Source organism: Podarcis pityusensis (genome assembly GCF_964106645.2).
Source record: "Podarcis pityusensis genome assembly, chromosome: 7".
NCBI lineage: Eukaryota > Metazoa > Chordata > Lepidosauria > Squamata > Lacertidae > Podarcis > Podarcis pityusensis.
This window is the reverse complement of record NC_138031.1, coordinates 42,710,862-42,730,175: the sequence shown is the minus strand read 5'-3', so window position 1 is coordinate 42,730,175 and position 19,314 is coordinate 42,710,862. Positions and strand designations below refer to the sequence as shown.

The following is a 19,314-nucleotide window of genomic DNA, read 5'->3' as shown; positions in this document are numbered from 1 at the left end:
AGCTGAACTTGCAGTTCTTAGGCTCCAAGCCTAAACATTTATACAAAACAGAATTTGAACTACCATATCTACTTCTGCAATTCACAAACCTTTGTCTTCAGACAGATTTATGGATTCCTGTAATTTCCAGTTCTTGCTGTTACTAGATACTTGTACTATGTGAAATTCTTTTACACCAGCTTCACTCTAATAAGCAAGCACCAAAAAGAGAGATAAGAGATGGAAATTTATTTAAGTCATACATTAGAAAATGTTCCAATAACTTGATATTACTCAAAATATTTAGTATTTTTATTCATGCATCTTTCTGAAAAGGTTAGATCAGGACAATTCACAAAATGGTGCTTCCAGAACAGAAAAAGGACAGTGTAGGGACAAAAAAAAAACCTCCAGAAACATTCCATCAAATTTCGCCCACTAGTACTGGACAGCAATCTATGATTGTGGGGTGAGGAACATGTATGTACACAATCTAACATGCCAAACATGCACACAGAAAAATCAAATCTCAATGGCCTGCTTGCCATAAAAGGCCCTGTCAGGAAGCACTTTAAGCCGGTGTATACTTTAAGGATACCTAATTGTCCCTAATTCAACTCTGGCTGCATTTGCTCAATAGAATTTAATACACTGCAAGAGTTAGTAACTCAAGTAAAGTTTACATATAAAAAGAGAGAGTGTGAGTCGTGGCACCTGAAGATCTTCCAGATTTCATCATTCACATTTTCCACACCTATTTTAATCTGTCCACTGAAAAAACGAAATAAACGAAGCCCTGCTTAATCACATTATCTCCACCTGGCCAGGTTCATGCCTGGAGAGAGTCTAGAAGTGGGCCTTAAGGTTGTCAGCTTGTTCCTCTACTCCCTTCGTTGTGGATGAAAGAAAGCAACTGAATCAGAAGATCCTGCATTCATTTGAATGTGGAGATCTCTCTTAACACTGCAAGTTTAAACCCTCTGTATAGAGATTTTAATCTCAGAGGAACAAAGGCACAGAATCTCTTACATCTGGTTATTCACTTCCCTCCATAGCAAACCAAGTGAGGTACAGATCTGGAGGCCCATTTGGCAGAAGCACACTCCAATCTCTCCCAAGCTAGACCCCTAGAGAGAAAATGATGTCTGAAGAGGTTCAGAACAGGCCAATTATTTTAATTATGCATAATGAAGCTGAATGCTACAAAGTGACATTTCTAAATTTACCCTACCCTAGATACTGTTAGAAGTTAAACATCTGCATCGCCAAAGGTTCAATAGAACAGGGAATGATACTAAAATTACTTTATTCTGAACCAGGCGCAGGCAAACTCCGGCCCTACAGATGTTTGGGACTACAATTCCCATCATCCCTAGCTAACAGGACCAGTGGTCAGGGATGATGGGAATTGTAGTCTCAAAACATCTGGAGGGTCGCGTTTGCCTATGCCTGTTCTGAACTTTCAATCCAGTAAAATTAGTTTTTGAAAATTAGTTTTAAGAGACTATGCACAGATCTATAAATATATATTAAAAAGTCAAAGTTAGAGAAGACAAAGATAAGCAATGTGCTCTGAGCAAACTGAAGCTCCAGGGGAAGGAACAACAACTTCCTTTAAAGGTTCTACGACCCTGCCTTCAAGCAGGGGTGTGTGCATTCTTATCCCACCTAAGGATATTTTACACACTCCCAACATTTTCTTTGAGGACAGCAAGCTTCAGTTTAAAAATACAATCACTGTTGGACCGAGTTCTAAGCAGACTTACGGTATTGATATTTTCCACATCCACAAACACTAGCATATTGTCGCCATCACCTTTTTCATCCTCAAGAGCATTGCTTCGATATACGGTAGCTCGTACAGTCAGTGATCGACTGGTACAAATAACGGCAGTATGTCTCAATACTCTGTGACTGGAAAGAGAAAATATGTAACATTTCACCACCTTTAGATTTCCCTCACATGCACTTCAGCACCAGGAAGTTGTTCACTAACAATTAAGATGGTTTGCATTAAAAATGAGGGGAAATTCGCTCTGATGCATCTATATACCCACTGAAAGGAGCTTTGCATCAAGTTTCATTTCACTCTAAAAAGTTCCACATATCTGATGCCACCTGCCTTACTGGACTCCCTTCCTACTAATAGTAGGCAAGGAATAACCGTTTAGCTTCAGGTGCTTGCTTAATACTTGTTAAAAAAATCACAGAGGCCTTCCCTGAACTGTGATCCCAGCGGTGTGTGCTGTTGATCATTGTGATTTACCCTTATTCTGAATTTTATATTATTTTATGGTATATTGTTTTTCTATGTGGTACACTGCTGTGTAGTCTGCCATTTTGTGACAAAATGGTATCCACTGGTATCGAAAAATAGAAAAAAACCTACTCCATGGCCTCATGCCAAAGGTAGCTGAGGTGTTTTAAGAGGTGTCCAAATGTATAAGTGCATAGAATTCTTTTATTTCAAAATATATAGATTTTTATGTTTTCATTGTGAGTTTGCTTTATGACAACTTTAAAATGCTAATGACATTTATGACAACTTTAATGCTTTATGACAACTTTAAAATGTTAATGATTAATATAATCAAACAGTTATTTGGTGGATTGCCATGTTATGTTTTGAAATGGTTTGTCATTTGCGACTGTAACATTGTATTGATTTTCATTTTTGTTCTGTTGTGAGCCACTTTAAGCATATGTATATGGAAAAGCAGCATTAAAATTTAAATAATAAATAAATCCAGTTTTCCACGTAGTACATTCATCTGCGTGCTTAGAATTAAACCCAATGATAATACTCAGGTTCATCCAGAATCTGAAGACCATAAGCAGTCATTTGATTAAAAATGGTACAAATTTAATTAAGTATTGAATCTGTACTACCCCAAAATTTTGTAACCTACCCAGACATGCAATTTAAAGGAAGTACTGGCTTTACACATTAAATGAATGAAAAGGATATAGGTTTCTGCCCATGCAAAAGTGTCTGCATATAACCAATTGAATGGGATTCAACATTACAGCCAATAATAAAACTGTTGTTATAAGCTAATAGGACACGCTGCAGAAAGATCTTCCAGGCTCACATCCTGCTGTGTGTGGAAGGACATGTCTGGATCCACCCCAACAAAACTCCACTTAACTCAGAAGTAAGGAAGATAGTTAAGCTTACCACATTTTTGAGTGTTTTCTAATACTTTCATAGTAAAACAAGAAGTTTATTTCATGGACACCTTCTTCATCTGGACCACGTAACCACATGGGAAGCTGTACTGAAGCTCCGGGGAGCAGTACAGAATCAGGAAGGGGGACATCTATCACTTCTGGCTGACATCCTGTTCCAACCCCAAAGTCTGAAGAATCAGCCGAGGACGTCAGCGAATATAGGGAGGTAGAATGCTTAACAACAGTCTTGTAAGCGCTACAGTGTTCAGATGCTGAAGGGCTTAGTGGTGTTAAAATAGCGCTACTGCCACCAAAGGTAAAGAATTCTGGCCGTTTAGAGACAACTTTCACTCCAGTCAGAGGACACTTGCCTACATTCATAAACTCTACATATGTCTTTCGGATTTCTCCACAAAGCAGCCCTGTAGGAAAATTTATAAAGAAGACCTGCATTGGAAGAGAAACATAGGAACACATTTTGACAAACTGACAAAGTTCATTATGGTAGGACTATCTTATTTGTCCATATTTATCAGCAGAAATAAATTTTGCAGAATCAAGCCCACATAAAGGTGGTTTTCCAAATTCCATTTTCACCTTTACTAAAATTAACATGAGAAGAGTACCACCTAGAAAGTGACAAGCAATCAAAATAGATTTTCTTTTTCTCAGAAAGCTGTTATCAGCCAGCTTTAGAAAAAATACACATTTCAGTGCAATAAGTCTGGGGAAGAAGATGCATCATGCTCTTTTACAGTTTACATTCTTTTCCACTTTAACATTCTTTTACACTCTTTTACACTTGAATTAAATTTAACAGGGCTTCAAATTTCAACTCTATGCACTATAACTTAACAAGTTTAATCTGATACAGAGTAATAAAGGAAAAACTGGAAGAAACACCTATGTATTTCCAAAGCAGCTGTTACATATTTGACAATGTTGTCAATGATTAGCTGTACCTCTAGCAAAGGCATTTCCTCTGTAATGATAGGATCTAAACGTCGATCAGGTCCATATTTAATAGATGTTTTCTCTTCTTTTGTGCTATTCAAACGAGGGCCCTGTATTTCTAAATCTTGTCGACCCCGTACTGACATTCCATTAGAGATAAATTTTCCTGAAAAGAAAACCAACAGGATATTGAGGAACAACAAGTAAGCAGATGATAAAAATTTGAGCTGGTTTTTAAGATCACATTGAGTTGAGCTTACAATTGTTAAAAGTGAATTTGACACTGAAAGAAACCATCTTCATCATCATCCCTCCCCAAACAGGTTTAATGATGAAAATAAATATAGATAATGAAATTACTTTGTTGTCATAAAAGGTATGTGTGCCTAGCTGTTAAAATGATGAGGTTTTAATGTTAAACCTAACTTTACGACATGCTCAACAGATTGGCTTGGATTCCATCTTGTATAAGCAGGTGGTGGCTAACACAACAAGGCTTTTACACCTCCTTCCCCTTATTACAGACCTCCACACAACATCCTGTGCCAGTCCTCAGAAGCAGCTTTTTATGGCAGCTGGAAGAAGGGGCAGGATAATCTCACTGCACAGCACCCTGCTGCTTGTACAAGTCCAGATCCAATGGAGCCATTGTTTTCTGGTGACTTTCTTGGTTGCATCCTTTTCATGTTACTTCTGGTAAAGGTGAAGTTGGAATTTGGAAAACCTTTTCTTTCACTAAGTAATATGGGAGTTCAACAGGCAACACTGCAGCAGTAAGAAAATCTCTTTCATGTGGAGCCACCTCATGATGTCAACACATATATTTACAGGTAGTATTTTATTGCCATGTTGGTAATAACACATAAATCCCAGTTTAGCACTATGCACACAATCCTTGGGATTGTATATTCCACCATCCCCTTTCCTGCACCGGTTTCATCAGTGAAAAGATCAGAAGCACTTGCTGAGTTTCCAAATAAGTGTGATTTGTTATTTCTAAACCTAGACTGAAAACAAGTCAATTTGAAACTGCAATTAATAATTCTAATTGTTTCAATAAACCAGTGGTAATCCTAAAACCAGTTCCAGGATGGCCCATAAAGCACAGTTAGATGAAAATGGAAGTGGATGCTTCTGAGCTACATCTTGTACACAGGAGTGCATGAGCCCACACTATGGTCTAGATATTACAAGGGAACCAGAACTCTAGCTTATCACCCTCATATGGCCTAGGGAAGTATCAAATTTGGTGTTAAGACTATGGTCTAGTCATGATAACAAATCATGAACTGAAATACCTATATCCCATTAGTAGTGGGCAAAACTGAAGGAACCAGCCCTATGGACCACATTCCATGTGTTACTAGACCCTGTGTTAGACATAAAAATACAACAGGCATACCTGTTTGCAGTACAACAGAAGGGTCTACTCCATCTAGCACTGAAGTACTCTGAATGGTGCCAAGATTGTAAACGACTCCCAGAATGTGTAGCTCCCCTGTTTGATGGGGAAAGAGCTTTAGTCTTGCCTGTGGAGATATGTTAAATTTTTGTTGTTGCTAGTGTAGTTATTTTACATTTAAACGCCATTTTAGTTAAACAAAAGCAAGCATCTACATTTACCATTCTAAGAAGCCATCTGCAAGATTAATACAATTTACATATTTCTACAGAAGTGTTTCAGAAAATAAATGCAACGTTGTAGCATAGGCAAACTATTTGCCATTGCTTTTCTTGTGTCTTTACAATTCTACAGAATACTTGTTCAGATATTGTTAAAGGGCTGCCCAGATGCCCCTTACATGGAAAAGAACATCCCCACTGCAATGCTTCTCTACTGCCAAGTACCATCTTAAATAATGTAAGCACTATTAAAGTAGGTATTAAATTCTAGTGAGTTATTTAAAACTGAAAAATAATCCCTCCCCCACAAAGTGCCTCACAAAAGGAATGTTTAAAAGCATTTTATGTCTAACTCCTTTTGTGAGGACCTGGAAAATATTTGCTTTTGGGGGGGGGGGAGAAAATTAAGTACCCACCATTTTAGTTTCTTCACTGTTCATCAAAAACTCTGATATTACTTCAGCTCCAATCATATCTTTTCCAGATGTTTCCTAAAATAAATTATGAAAAAAATGTTCAATTAAGCACACCATTATTTCTCAGTAGCAAACTGTTCCCAATAGTGGTTCTAAGAACATTATATTTTAATGTATTTCAAGCTTCATAGTTTACAAAAACAAAAACCTAGGTATAGCTGGGGGGCAGGTATCCTATGTAATGGGTTTGACTGGACACAACGTTAAGCCAAATTCTGCATTATGAGAAAGAGCCTGGTGCTCTCTGGGGTACTTATGTGCTCCCCGCTTCCTCCTCTGGTGTAGCCGTATGTTTGAAAACTTTTGCTTTCTTTTTAGATTAACCAAAGCTTCCTGTGTTGCCAAACATATGACTAATATTATGTATCGTTAGTGGAAACAAGCCAACTTCAAACCATAATTTATAATGTTGGCTTGTTTTCACTAAGGTATAGGATTTGGATGACACAATAAACTACAGCTAATATAAAGTAGAAGCCTCCATTCTCCACTGCAAGGTGGTGGGGAGTCTCAGTCTCAGTAATTTCAACCATAGTCATTCTCTCTCTAATAATTAGAAGGTAAATTTCCCTTTGATGAGGTGGGACTCTTAGTTCCATGAGCAGAAACCAAGAGCAGAGGCCATGCATGATTCTAAACCTTGTCCTCTAAGAGGAGGGTGTGAAAAATCTCTGGGGGATTAAAAACTAAGTAGAATGAAAATCAACATATGAAAGCATGCACTGATTTACTTTTCAATAAAAAGATTTTGAAAGATACAAATATTGCTAGTAGTGTACGAAGTCTTCTTAGAGGACTTGATTAAATCACTTACTACTTCCTTTGTTTCTCCATTATTCTTTGAACTGTAATCCTTTGGTTGAAATTTCCAAAGCAGTGATAAGTCGGTTAACAGAAGTGGAACTTTCAATGGATTTCTAAAAGCTACTTCCACAGTTATTGGCTCTATTAAAAAGAAAAGTCAATGTATGTATTTAAGGAGGTTATTCTTATAAGATGTGAGAATAAACCAAGGCATTCATAATTTAAAAGCTTATCATTGCAATCCTATTCCATAAGCAACTTTGCTGAAATAATATTAGTTTTATGTGCCATTTTTAAAAATGTGTACAAATTTATTACCTTCTACTACACCAAGTGGAAACCTAGAGTTATCTGAATACTTATTCAGACAATACTGTGTTGGCTGGAAATTAGAAAGTGCTGTGCCTTTGTTAGCTGCAGCCACAGCTTGCTCTTCAAGTTCCTTCCATTGATAGGAGAATTCAGAGTCATATTCTTGATCAAGGCTTATGTGTGTTGCTGCCTGTTTTTCGCCTAGTTGTGAATAATAATAAAAAAATCACAATCACTTCAGTACACCAGAGAGTACCAAACAAAAAACTTTTTCTGGTTTTTATTACAAATGATGAATCAACTTTCAATTGGAAGACCATACAATTTTCTTAAAACGCCTGTGTCATACATGCATTTTCAAGAGATGGTATGTGTTGCTGGGAGAAGAACTCCAAAGGACTGGGGGAGACAGTGAGATTGAAATCCAGAACAATAAGTGGGTAGGGACATGAACAAGCCAGTGGGAGGGGACCAAGGTTCACATATTGAACTAGCCAGCCCAAACTTTTGACTACAGAATCGTTAATATTTTTTTTCTAACTTATGAACTAATTCTAAACTACAGTCATACATAGAAGGCTCAAAATAGGTTTAAAATCCAGTAGCAGCTGGTGTGAAGCAGCAGAGATGGAAACTGCTCTCCTGACATCAGTGTTGCTGAAGCTTACCAGGACGGGGTTGGGGTGGGTCATGGCTGTGTGGACACACAGATGGAGCCAAGCTTTAAGACAACTGCAACTCCTGACTGTAGTGTTTAGTGCAAGAACTGTTCTAACTCTTGGACTGACTGTTTATAGTTCAAACACATTAGGAGAATGAGCATGATTAGCATAGGAACCGCGGCGGAAAAACTAGCAGCAAAAGGGAAAAATGCCCAGGTACTATTTATTGTCTGGTGCTACCACAGTTAAAGCAGCTTACATGTGAAAGCATCCCAATCACAGCAACCAAAGGCAGCTCATTTTTTCTGAGTCTGTCCATTAGCAAGAACTCCCATTAATCTTAAATCTATTAAAGTGCATTTAGGTGAGGAAGGAAAATGCTGAAATCATTCACTTTCTATATATTTGAATAGCACAGAATTAGGCCTGAAAATGCAACAGGAATTATTTATTTATTTCATAAAACTTATATACCACCTGATTGTAGGAAAAACCTCAAAGCAGTTTACAAAATGAGGAAGAAGGATGCTGATTTGGTAGAGTAGGTTGCAGCATTTCAGAATGTATTTTAATGCCCATCTAAACTTAAAAATAAAAATTCCTGAAAACAGAAAAAAAACCCCAGCACAACAGGAAAAGGGCTGGGCTTCAACTTTGCTCCCTGATGTGCTAGTTTACTGTTTGCAGGAAGTTTCTGGTGCAGAGGTATATACAAAAGCAATAAAATATCCACCTGTAGTATGAAGTGGTACAGGCTAGTCTACCATCTCATTCTGTAGCATGTACAAATCCAACCTTATGTTAAGGTATGCTATCCTAATGAACTCAAATGGCTTAAGAACAAATCCCCTTTTTTGTGCTAACCTTCTGATGGCCGTCTGTCATGTCCAAAAAACACTCGTGTTGCAGAACTATTAATATAAGGTAAAGGAAGTTGTGGTAACGGCCCATCAGGTGATAGCTGACTTACATTCTGCAAGAAAGAAAAGCAGAGCTTGGTCAACTTTTGGCAAGTAAAACTAGATATTGAGAATTGGAATATACAAAACTAAAGAAAGCAAGAAGCATTTAGGGGAGTGCAAAAAATAATATCTTGAAATTCCTCCAGTATAAAATGTGTAAATAACTAAACAATAATTTATGAACCTGTGCGTCATTTTATAATTGCAGTGGTACCATCCAAACAACAGCTTCCAATGTATCCCCTTTACTGTCTATTTACTTTCTTTTACTGAGGAATTTTTTAAATATAATTTTAAAGAAAGCTGCTAAAAGCAGCATGCTTTTATCATATTTTCAGCTAATATTTCATTTAACATGAATATACAAGAAGTCAACATTATGGGTTACATAAGCAACAGAATGTACTAATGTACTTTGAATTGGTTTAGTATTAGCCATTCCTGACCCTGACTTTATGCCTTGGCTTCATCATGCACTCATATTTATCAAGTTGAAGGAACGCTCATAATCTCCATTTTCTTGGGAGTCTTGTAGTAAATTGTTCTTCTTCACCACTTTTATTTCATCTTATGGGATATGTACTCTTATATCTTTAGATTAGGATTTTGAATGTGTTAGGAAATTGGGTTAAATGTACCCACAACTGTATATATAAACTATACCACCTTAATTAATTTGCAATTAAAAATCTCTTCATTATCTCTTTGTAATAAATATTTTACTTGGGGATTCAAAGGAAGCTTTTATGTTGGTGTTTATTTCTGAGGTTCAACTGCTTACAAAGATTTCCAGGGCAGCATATGACTGATACCTGCAAAAGGTCTGCCTCTCACATAAACATGTTTTAGGGGATGCAAATAAGGTGCACACACATGCAGATTCCAACAGACACATGTACTGCCATTCCCCATACAATATCATTTTAAATTTCCACTGTTTCAAGAAAAGGTTTACTAAAAAAAAGAAACTCTTTGACACACCAAAGTCCATTCGATACATGAAACTCTTTGACACACCAAAGTCCCATTCGATACATGAAATTAGTCATGCAGTGCTTTGAACCAGGACTAGCGTTTATAGCAATTTACAAGTTTTGCGTAGTGGGATAGAATTTAGAACATCATATTGTGTCCATACTAAATGACCATCTTTTTTGGAACAAACTGCTTAATGCAGAAGCTAGCTGACAGGCATCAGTGAGATGCTAGCCAGACGTGGCCCTACATAAAGTAACATGAGCTGTAAGCATTCAATATAGCATTTCTGTGTACGTCATTAGGTAAGGTTAACTTACATTTTAGGATCAAGCAGGGAAAAGTTAAAAGACAATTTGCAGAACACTGAGGTTAAAAACTGACATCTTACCCTATAAACATAAAGATATTCTCGGAGGAAGGCCCCTTGCTGAGCAGCACTTTGCTTGCTGTCATTGATCAAAATATGCCTGAAGGCAGATACGGCATTGTCAAGCTGCCGAAGTGTAAAAGACTGCCGACCAATAGTGAAATTTATATGATCTTCTGCAAGTGACCATCCTTTCCCTTTATAAACTTGCATGGCTTGACAGTAACATCGTAAAGCATGCTTCTTCTGAAAGATAAAAAGTGAAGCACGGTAAATACAATTCCACCTGCTGATATATTTAGAGCTAAAGAGTAAAAACCCAAAAAGTTCAAAAGGGTATTTTATGTCAATATAAGAAGCCATTACCTTAAACAGCTTTCTGAGATTACTGAATACTGGGGAAAATAAGGGCAGGTCAACACAAGCCAACTGTGTCCCTAAACTGATAGTAAGGGTTGCATCAGCAGAATGGCTAGGAAAGCAATTTCCAATAATTTAGCTTTCCCCTGTACCATTCCTTATCTGCTCTGAAGGGTTCCCCAATATCTAGCATAAGAATGGTCTTGGTAATTCAGTACAGAGTGCTAATCCCACCTGTGTCAAGGTAGCCAGCACTTGAGATACAACTACCTATGTTCTCTTCAGTAGATGGAATGGGAAACATTTCATTTCTGAGTTTCCCCTCTCAAGATGTAGAATAAAACTTTCCACTCAACTCAAGCAGTATTTAACAATGATAAAGTATTTCAAAGGTGCTAAAACGCTATCAAGAGAACTGGAAAATTACAGAATATGTACTTATTTCCTAACACAGAAAACTTACCTGCCCTGCTTTACTATACCTATGGCCAGCCAGTATCATATGAAAGGCAAATTTTCTAACCATAGGACTTTTCATATTTATAAAACAATGTGCAGCTTGCTCGAGCAACAGTGCACTCCGCAGATCTGAATCCTATTAAAAACAGTGAGTGATAAGAGACAAGTTACAATTACCCAGAAAGCACAGTGATGTCCATATTCTTAAATATAAATTCCCTATTACCAGAGAAGGCTCTGAAGTCTGAAACAATGCAAATATTACTGATGCAGTGAATATATGCCAATTCTATAAATCTTCACTAGCCAACACTGAATACGTTGCATCCAAATTTCACTACAAAGAGCTACAACAGTAATCTTGATGATTTATTTCTCAAGTAATCACAAACCATGTTTTCTGTACTGCATGTCAAAAAGTGAACTATTTTCTATTTCACTGGTTCTGCTTGACTTTTTAAAGATCAAAGTGAGCTGGTATAAAAAGGAAGTTTTATGGCCTTTGTCCTTGGTTCAGTACTTGTGATGCCTCAAACAAAGGAGCTGAATAAACCCTATGGAAAATGCTTGTAGAAACAATATAAAAATGATTCAAAGCTTAAACGTTTTAAGAAGCTTCCTTCCACAGAGCTTGTTGCAAAAATGTAGTGTTCCTTCTAAGTCTCATTTGCCAATAGTTCAGCAAATGAGGACTGTTCTCCAATGAGCACAACAGTGCTGTGATGTTCATGTTAGTATCCAGAACCACACACAATCATCAACATGAAAAAATTCTCTTACACTGGTATTTTAATCAATATCCAGATATCAAAACACAGTGGCATACAGATGAGTAAAAACAGATTTAACGCACTACCTAAACCTCCAGCTACTCAGGCTGACATTTCTAACACTCACCATTCCCATCCAAGCGCTCTGCTGCCATTTTTCAACAGAAAAATTAAAGAATAAGAATATAAGCTTTAACATATTTCAATTAAACAAAAAGCAAAAAAGACATGGAACAAGTATGGAATATTACAAGCTAACTTTGAGTTGTAATTCTGAAAGACTAAACAGGAGCTATGTTACCTTTTTAATTTAAAACTGAAACATCTCACATAACCTCAAAATGGTTTCAAAATAATTTCTGGGCAATTCTAAAATGACACAGGAATAATTCCCCTTATTCAGTTACCTATACAAAGTAGCCTCACACAATCTTAACAGATCCCCAACACGAAATAACTCTATTCACTATTGGTCTTTCTAATCTCATGTCTACTAGACGGGGGGGGGGGGGGATCTTTATATTGCATCTTGGAAGTTTTATACTTCATTTTAAGACTACTCTGCTGCTATCTAAAAGTGTGATTCTAAGAGACACAAGAAAATGTGAAGAGCAAAACTGTAGCTTAAAGTTTCTTCAATAGTTATACTATCCTACTAGAAAGCATGTGTGCTTCATAACCACAGATTGCAGCATACTGCAAACTATACATTTAACCTCCTGTCAACTTTCCTTCAAGAAAGGCTAGCAGAATGTTTAAAATGAGAGTTTATTCCAGCCTTCATCAACCTGGTGCTGCCCAGATGTTTCAGAGTGGAAGTCCAAAACATATTGAGGGCATCAGGCTGGCAAAGGTTCCTTATTTTGTGGTCATAACAAGAGTTCTGTGGGTTTCCCATAAATTAACAGGTGCAGAGGAGAAGCAGCAGAATAGTTTTATGCAATGGAATGCAAATAGTTAGAATCAACATCTGACATGATAATCTTTTTTCCCCAAGGGCCATTACAACTTTCTATCTAGAAAGCTCTATTTTATAATTTAGTTATTAGAAAAAGAAAGCCTGTCTCATTTCAAAGCACAAGGCCAGCTAATAGAAATCTTCTTTACCTCACTGGTTAAACGTATCAGGAGAGCAGCTGCCTCGGAATATTTGCTTTGGCTTTTTAATACTTCAGCACTAAGCAGCACACATCTCTCTGCCAGCATCATGTTCCTAAAAGACATAAAATTTAAGCCCAGTTACATATATCTTATAATGCATGTTTCATCAGTGACGCTTAACAGATTAGTATATGAATGTCAGATTAGTATATGAATGGCACATTTTAATTAAACAGAATTACCACGGTCCTTCCTTTACCAAAGGTGGTCTCACTGTTTGTGTTCAGGGCTAGAAGGACTAACTAGCACTGCAATATATAAGTTATATGGAGCATCTGCACAGGATTTCACCAGGTTTCTTCTTTGATAAGTTAATTATAAAACTTGTGAGTTCTTGTAGAACTAAATACATGATTAATTTTAGAGTATTTGGATTTTCCTCTGGTAGACCAAAAGTAACTTTGTTGCAGCTGGACTGTGCCTAGTCAACCAGAGCAATTTTATTCAAAAGTTGAACTACTACAACACCAGCACCCTATATTACTGGTATTACCCAGAATAATCATGAATTACCCATTGAGGAATGAAAACAATATTCAGTAAGACTACAGTCTATCTTCTACCAGGAAGAACTGAAAATAAATAGCCAAGCTTACTTGCAAATATCCCTATATGTTTGAATTGCAGTATCCATGTAATGGGCAGGATACGGTCTAGGTGCTCCTGGCTGCAGAAAAGCAGATACTGCTGCCATTTCCTATAAAACAACAATTCGTCATTATCTACTATTTTTGCTACAAAGCTTTTATTACAAACAAACTGTATTTAAGTAAATTTCACATACACACACTATTATGATTCAACAGCATTTTGCAGCAGGGTGATTTGTGTTTTCACATATGCTTGTATAAAGTTTAAATGGTTCACACACAAAAAACCCCACAAATCTTCAAACCCTCAGAACCTACAAGATGATTCTACAAGGAAATAATGATGGATACTCAGCAAGGATGCTCAGATTACCTTTAAAGTCACTTTGAAAAAACTGATTAAAATTGAGTCATTTTTGTTTTGATTTATTTAACCTGGGCTAGTAACAGTCACATGTAACCAAGATAGAAGAGAACGTGGGGAATTTGGAAGGGGTCATATGAAATCTGCATCCTGCTTCCTAAATTCTGGTTCCCTTCTCTGATTGTTCATTTTAATTGCACCATCTAAAATGCCAACAACCCCCTCCTCCAACTCTGGTCACATGCTACAGTTATATGCTTCTCTTTCACATTAGCAGATCAAATACTCTAAACCGTAGAAGGACTAAATAGCTCAGTTGGTAGAACATGCGACTCTTAATCTCAGGGTTATGGAGCAGCTGCCAAGACCACATAATACCGGTCTTGAAAGACCTATATTGGCTCCCACTACATTTCCGAGCACAATTCAAAGTGATGGTGCTGACCTTTAAAGCCCTAAACGGCCTCGGCCTAGAATACCTGAAGGAGCATCTCCACCCCCATCGTTCTGCCCAGACACTGAGGGCCAGTGCCGAGGGCCTTCTGGTGGTTCCCTCGCTGTGAGAAGCCAAGTTACAGGGAACCAGGCAGAGGGCCTTCTTGGTAGTGGCACCCGCCCTGTGGAACGCCTTCCCACCAGATGTCAAAGAGAAAAACAACTACCAGACTTTTAGAAGACATCTTAAGGCAGCCCTGTTTAGGGAAGCTTTTGATGTTTAATAGACTATTGTATTTTAATATTTTGTTGGAAGCTGCCCAGAGTGGCTGGGGAAACCCAGCCAGATGGGCAGGGCAGGGTACAATAAATTCTTCTTCTTCTTCTTCTTCTTCTTCTTCTTCTTCTTCTTCGCCCCACACTGGGCAAAAGATTGCTTCATGTGCAGGGGTTTGGACTATATGAACCTACTGGTCTCTTCCAACTCTACAGTTCTATGATTCTATGACACAGATGGTATGCAACATGACCAAAGGTGGGTAAATGCCAACACTACAAATCATCCACATACCCACCCAACCTGTTTGAATTAGAAACATAGGATATGAAGTATCATCTTGTTTCTGTGTGGGAAGGCAGTATGTCAGATAAATCTCCCTATTCTCTCCAATTCTAATTTGCCAGTTCTTTCCAAACCTCACTCCCCTTTGCCCCACCCCTGAAAAAAGTGATAAACACTGTTCTCACCAGATTTTAAAAAATGGCTTGGGATTGAATCAAGTACTACCTGTCTCTGGTCTTCAAGATAACTGAATCAAGGCACTACCTTACTCTGACATCAGCTATTACTAACAAATTAAAAGTCATAGATCTATTAAATTTAGGTCTTATAATTGGCTGGCAATAGTTTTGAAATGTTTGACTTTCTGCAAATATGAGCATTGATTTCATATGAGTGTAGAGAATCCCTGCTAGACAAGATTGAATAGGTCCATTTAGTTATACCAGTGGCCAACAAGATTCCCTGCCCAAAAACAGGACATGGAAGGCGAAAACATTCCCCTGCCACCATTTGCCTGTAACAATTGGTGTTCAAAGGCATACAGCTTGAATCATTAAACTGTAGAGTAGGAAGGGGCCACGAGTGTCATCTAATCCGCACCCCTGCAATGCAGGAATCTGAACCCACAACGCTGAGATTAAGAGCCTCTTGCTCTACCTACTAGGTTCACTATATCACTCATGGCTATTAGTGACTGATAGACCTCCCTTCTGGGAATCTGCATAATCCCTTTATGCTTGTGACAACAACTTTCAAAGTTTCTGGATAATATTTAGGAATTGTATACCGTTCCAAAACAATCAATATTAATGAACTAACCAGTGCTCCTGCTGCATAAAGCATTGCTTGATCATTTAAAAAGTCTTTCTTTGCTGTATGGTAGCAATTGTATGCCAGTTCATAATGTTGCACCAAGAAACACAGATCTGCCATTTTCCTGATCTGAAGCTCTGGCGCTTCTGGAGGATACCTAAAAACGTAAGACATTATGAAAAATAAAATTTGAGGGAAACAGAACATACCGCATTCTTAATAACACAAGACTTAAACCAAGGTACAGATACTCCAACGTTGTGCTTCCCCGAATTACCAACCTCTGAATGCTCAAAAGAAGGGCACTAAAGTGACCACCATCCCTAGTTAGTATCTAGCAGCTGTTTCCAAACACATGGAATGGATGGATGGATTCCATGGATGCGGATGAATTCATCCCATGAACAAAATGAGAGGACTCCATGGAAGAAGTCCTCCAGTGACAGGAAGCTCCTTCCAATCACAGAGCAAAAACTTTGGACCCAACTCAGTGACCAAAGGCAAATAGCGTAATTTTTGTAAAGTGTTAAACATCACCTTTAATTTCAACAGTAATCTGAAGGATGGAGTTTTTATAGGCATGCTCAAAAATACAATACAGATTTCCAATGTGGATTAAAATAGCAGGATTCTTGTCAACTTTTGTTGTTGTTTTTTAAATTGCAATAGTTGTACAAGTTAAAAAATGAATAGTTGTTAAATCAGCAGTCCCAGGGCATGTAGATGAACCACACCTACTTATTAAAATGCAGAAGTGTTATGCTTTATATCTAGAAGGCATGCAATGGAGGTAGTTAAGAACACGTATTTAACTGGTGTTACTAGTGTTAATCAATACCTTTTAAGACAATCTTCACACAACCATCACCACTAAAAACAAAAATTATAAGCCTAAGGTGGATGCAAGTTTTTAATCTTTGAACAAATTAGGATACAAACTTAATTGCCTGATGCAAAGGATCATATCTCAGTTTAATAAGCCAAGATGTGCACAGGCCTTCTGTCAATGCATGTAGCCCCTTTCTTCTTAGATGTGCTGCATCTAAATATGGAATTTTTGATTAAGCATAGTTACATCCAAACTTGGAAACTGTTGTCACCAGCTTCTAAAGAAGCCAGGATCTTAAACTACAGTTTGAAGCAAGTCTAATACCCTGATATATTCCAAGCCAGTAATCATAGTTTGTTGGTTCAGATATAATGAGAAACTATGGTTTACTGAAGACTTCCTAGTTTAATCTCAGTGTAAAGTTTATTCTCTGGTTTAATCTCAGAGGGACATGGTTCTGTGCTAACAGAAGGTCTATACACATTTGAGCTTACTAAGAAGAGCTATTATTGTCTGAATACAGCCAATGTGTGAATCAATGACTAAGAATGGATGTTGGTGGTCGTGTGTTGTACTTTACAGAGGAGAGTCCTCTATTTGAAAGTTTCAATTTAAAGGGCTGTCCTGGTCCAAAGCTAAAGAACTTCAAGGAGGGAGAGCAACAGAGCCATTGAAATGATCAACAGAGCCATTGAAATGATCAAATGATCAACATCAGCACATTTAAATATTATGCGAATCAGCACATTTAAATATTATGCAAATCTTTTGCCCTCCTTTTGGGCAGTGCATTTCCTCTTTTTGGGTGCTGCATAAGTGGTCCTCCTAACAGGAGAAAAAGAAAGGCAATATCCCTCTAGCTAGATTATTTGTCACCCTCTGGGACCATTGCAGTACTGTACCTCAGAGGACAAACAAATTCTTAAAAAATCAAGTCCTATAGACATTTGGGACAGAGACCGTGGCTCTGGAGAGCAACACTAATCAAAAGTATTATAAGAATTGCATTTCAAGAGAAATCTCCATATGCAGCCTTTGACAACCACCAAAGATCATAAACATCTCCCTCATTCTCCAGATTCTTTGATTTTATGATTGTCACTTCAGGCTTGTGGTTGGTTTTTTAAAAAACAAAAACAAAAAACAAGCCAGGCTGCAATCTGTCACTGTGTCAAAAGATAACAGAACTGCATTCTGTGTATCTAATGCAATTCCTTTTGTTCTCAGAAACCTCTTTTCTCCCCCATTTAAGTCAAAGAATCTCCCGACCCGCTTCCAGGTGAGACGCAGATTGTAGCGGGATAGTTGTTCACAGCAGGTACAACGCAGTAGCTTTGCATACTAACAATAACTTCCAAAGGCAGCTGTTTTTCAACCTCTCTAGAAAGGGAAGGAAAAACCCCAGATGGGATAAAGTAAAGTTTTGAATGCTGCAGAAATGAAAAAGAGGGAGGAGGCGGCGGCAAGTGAGGAACAGTGTGAACGCTACAGGTCAACCCAGGAACGCAGAGAAAGGATGCAGTTGACAGAATCTCATCTCTGGGAAGCGCACAGGGAAATCTTTGACATTAATTTGCAGCGCATTGTGCTACCTGCCCCTCTTTTGGCGAGGCACCTCTGACAGAAAAACCTTTTGAGCTCTGCAAAGCGGGAATGAGAGAGCTCCCTGCTCCCCAAGCAACTGTCTGTTAAGTGAGCGCTGAATTTCCTTAATAGACAAGAGAGAAGAACCAATTTGTGAGCCAACTGTTTGGCAAATCCTCATTATTTATACAGGCCAAGCAGCTAGAGAGTTCTCCACCGCAGGCTTGCTGCTGATCTCAAGACTGTGATGTAATAGAGATATAAATATGAAGCCTCTAGCCACGTTCCAGCAGTCAGCTAAATTGGAGACCACTTCTGAGATTTTCTAGAGCAAGGGTAAGTGGAATCTGTGGCCCCTTCAGATGTAGCTGGACTATCCCATGCTGACTGGGGCTGATGGGAGTTGCGATCCAAGAACATATGGAAGGCCACAGATAACCCATCCCCGATCTTGAAGCAGGGGTGGTTAGGTAATCTTAGACTCTGGACTTAATGGAGCAATGAATGTACACATCCTCATCCATTCCTCTCTACCCTCCACCCAGGGAAGCAAGAGGCATTATCAAAATTCCACACCATATTCCAGCTAGACAAAAATATTAATGACCAGTTAGGCGTGCAGTCTTGAGTTTTGAAGGCCAGACAGAGGAGGCTAGAAGGGTACCTTGGCCCTGAGGTTCCCCAACTCTGCTGTAAGAGATCTGTTCTCTTATCCTATGATGGCTGTGTGCTCACAAACCTTTGCTCAGAGATTTTCAAATGCCCAAATATATCATGCCTGTTGCAATATCCTTACCAAATGCTTGCTGACACTTTTGAAGATCTTGAAAAGGTTAGCGAGGCGGGACTTACCTTTCCAGAAGCCATGTCGGCAATTTATCTGCAGCTAGGACTTCTCATTCAATAGGCAAGTTCAAAAATACCCAGCTGTCTTCTGCAGAGTCCTAAGGGGAGAGTCAACCCTAAAGAGAAAGCCTCTGGCCAGGCTTTCTGAAATGGAGAGCCAAGTCAGTCACTGACAATGGCAACAAGGATGAAGAGCTCGATCAAGCACCCTCCAGTGAGGACTCTAACAGCCGTCAAGACACCTGTCTGATGG

At 38.3% G+C, this 19,314-nt stretch overlaps 1 protein-coding gene across 1 annotated transcript in view; it reads right to left on the bottom strand.

The window, feature by feature from the left end:
- Positions 1–19,314, bottom strand: part of TRAPPC8 (trafficking protein particle complex subunit 8) — a 55,502-nt gene that overhangs the window by 9,758 nt on the left and 26,430 nt on the right. The window contains exons 9-22 of the mRNA XM_081013154.1: positions 15,809–15,959; positions 13,635–13,735; positions 12,985–13,090; positions 11,112–11,243; positions 10,310–10,534; positions 8,846–8,954; positions 7,326–7,520; positions 7,018–7,148; positions 6,144–6,218; positions 5,507–5,633; positions 4,113–4,270; positions 3,158–3,597; positions 1,746–1,893; positions 90–186 (exon numbers count right to left, since the gene is read on the bottom strand). Coding sequence (XP_080869280.1) covers positions 90–186; positions 1,746–1,893; positions 3,158–3,597; positions 4,113–4,270; positions 5,507–5,633; positions 6,144–6,218; positions 7,018–7,148; positions 7,326–7,520; positions 8,846–8,954; positions 10,310–10,534; positions 11,112–11,243; positions 12,985–13,090; positions 13,635–13,735; positions 15,809–15,959 — 2,195 coding nt within the window. The remainder of the gene's footprint in view (positions 1–89; positions 187–1,745; positions 1,894–3,157; positions 3,598–4,112; positions 4,271–5,506; positions 5,634–6,143; positions 6,219–7,017; positions 7,149–7,325; positions 7,521–8,845; positions 8,955–10,309; positions 10,535–11,111; positions 11,244–12,984; positions 13,091–13,634; positions 13,736–15,808; positions 15,960–19,314) is intronic.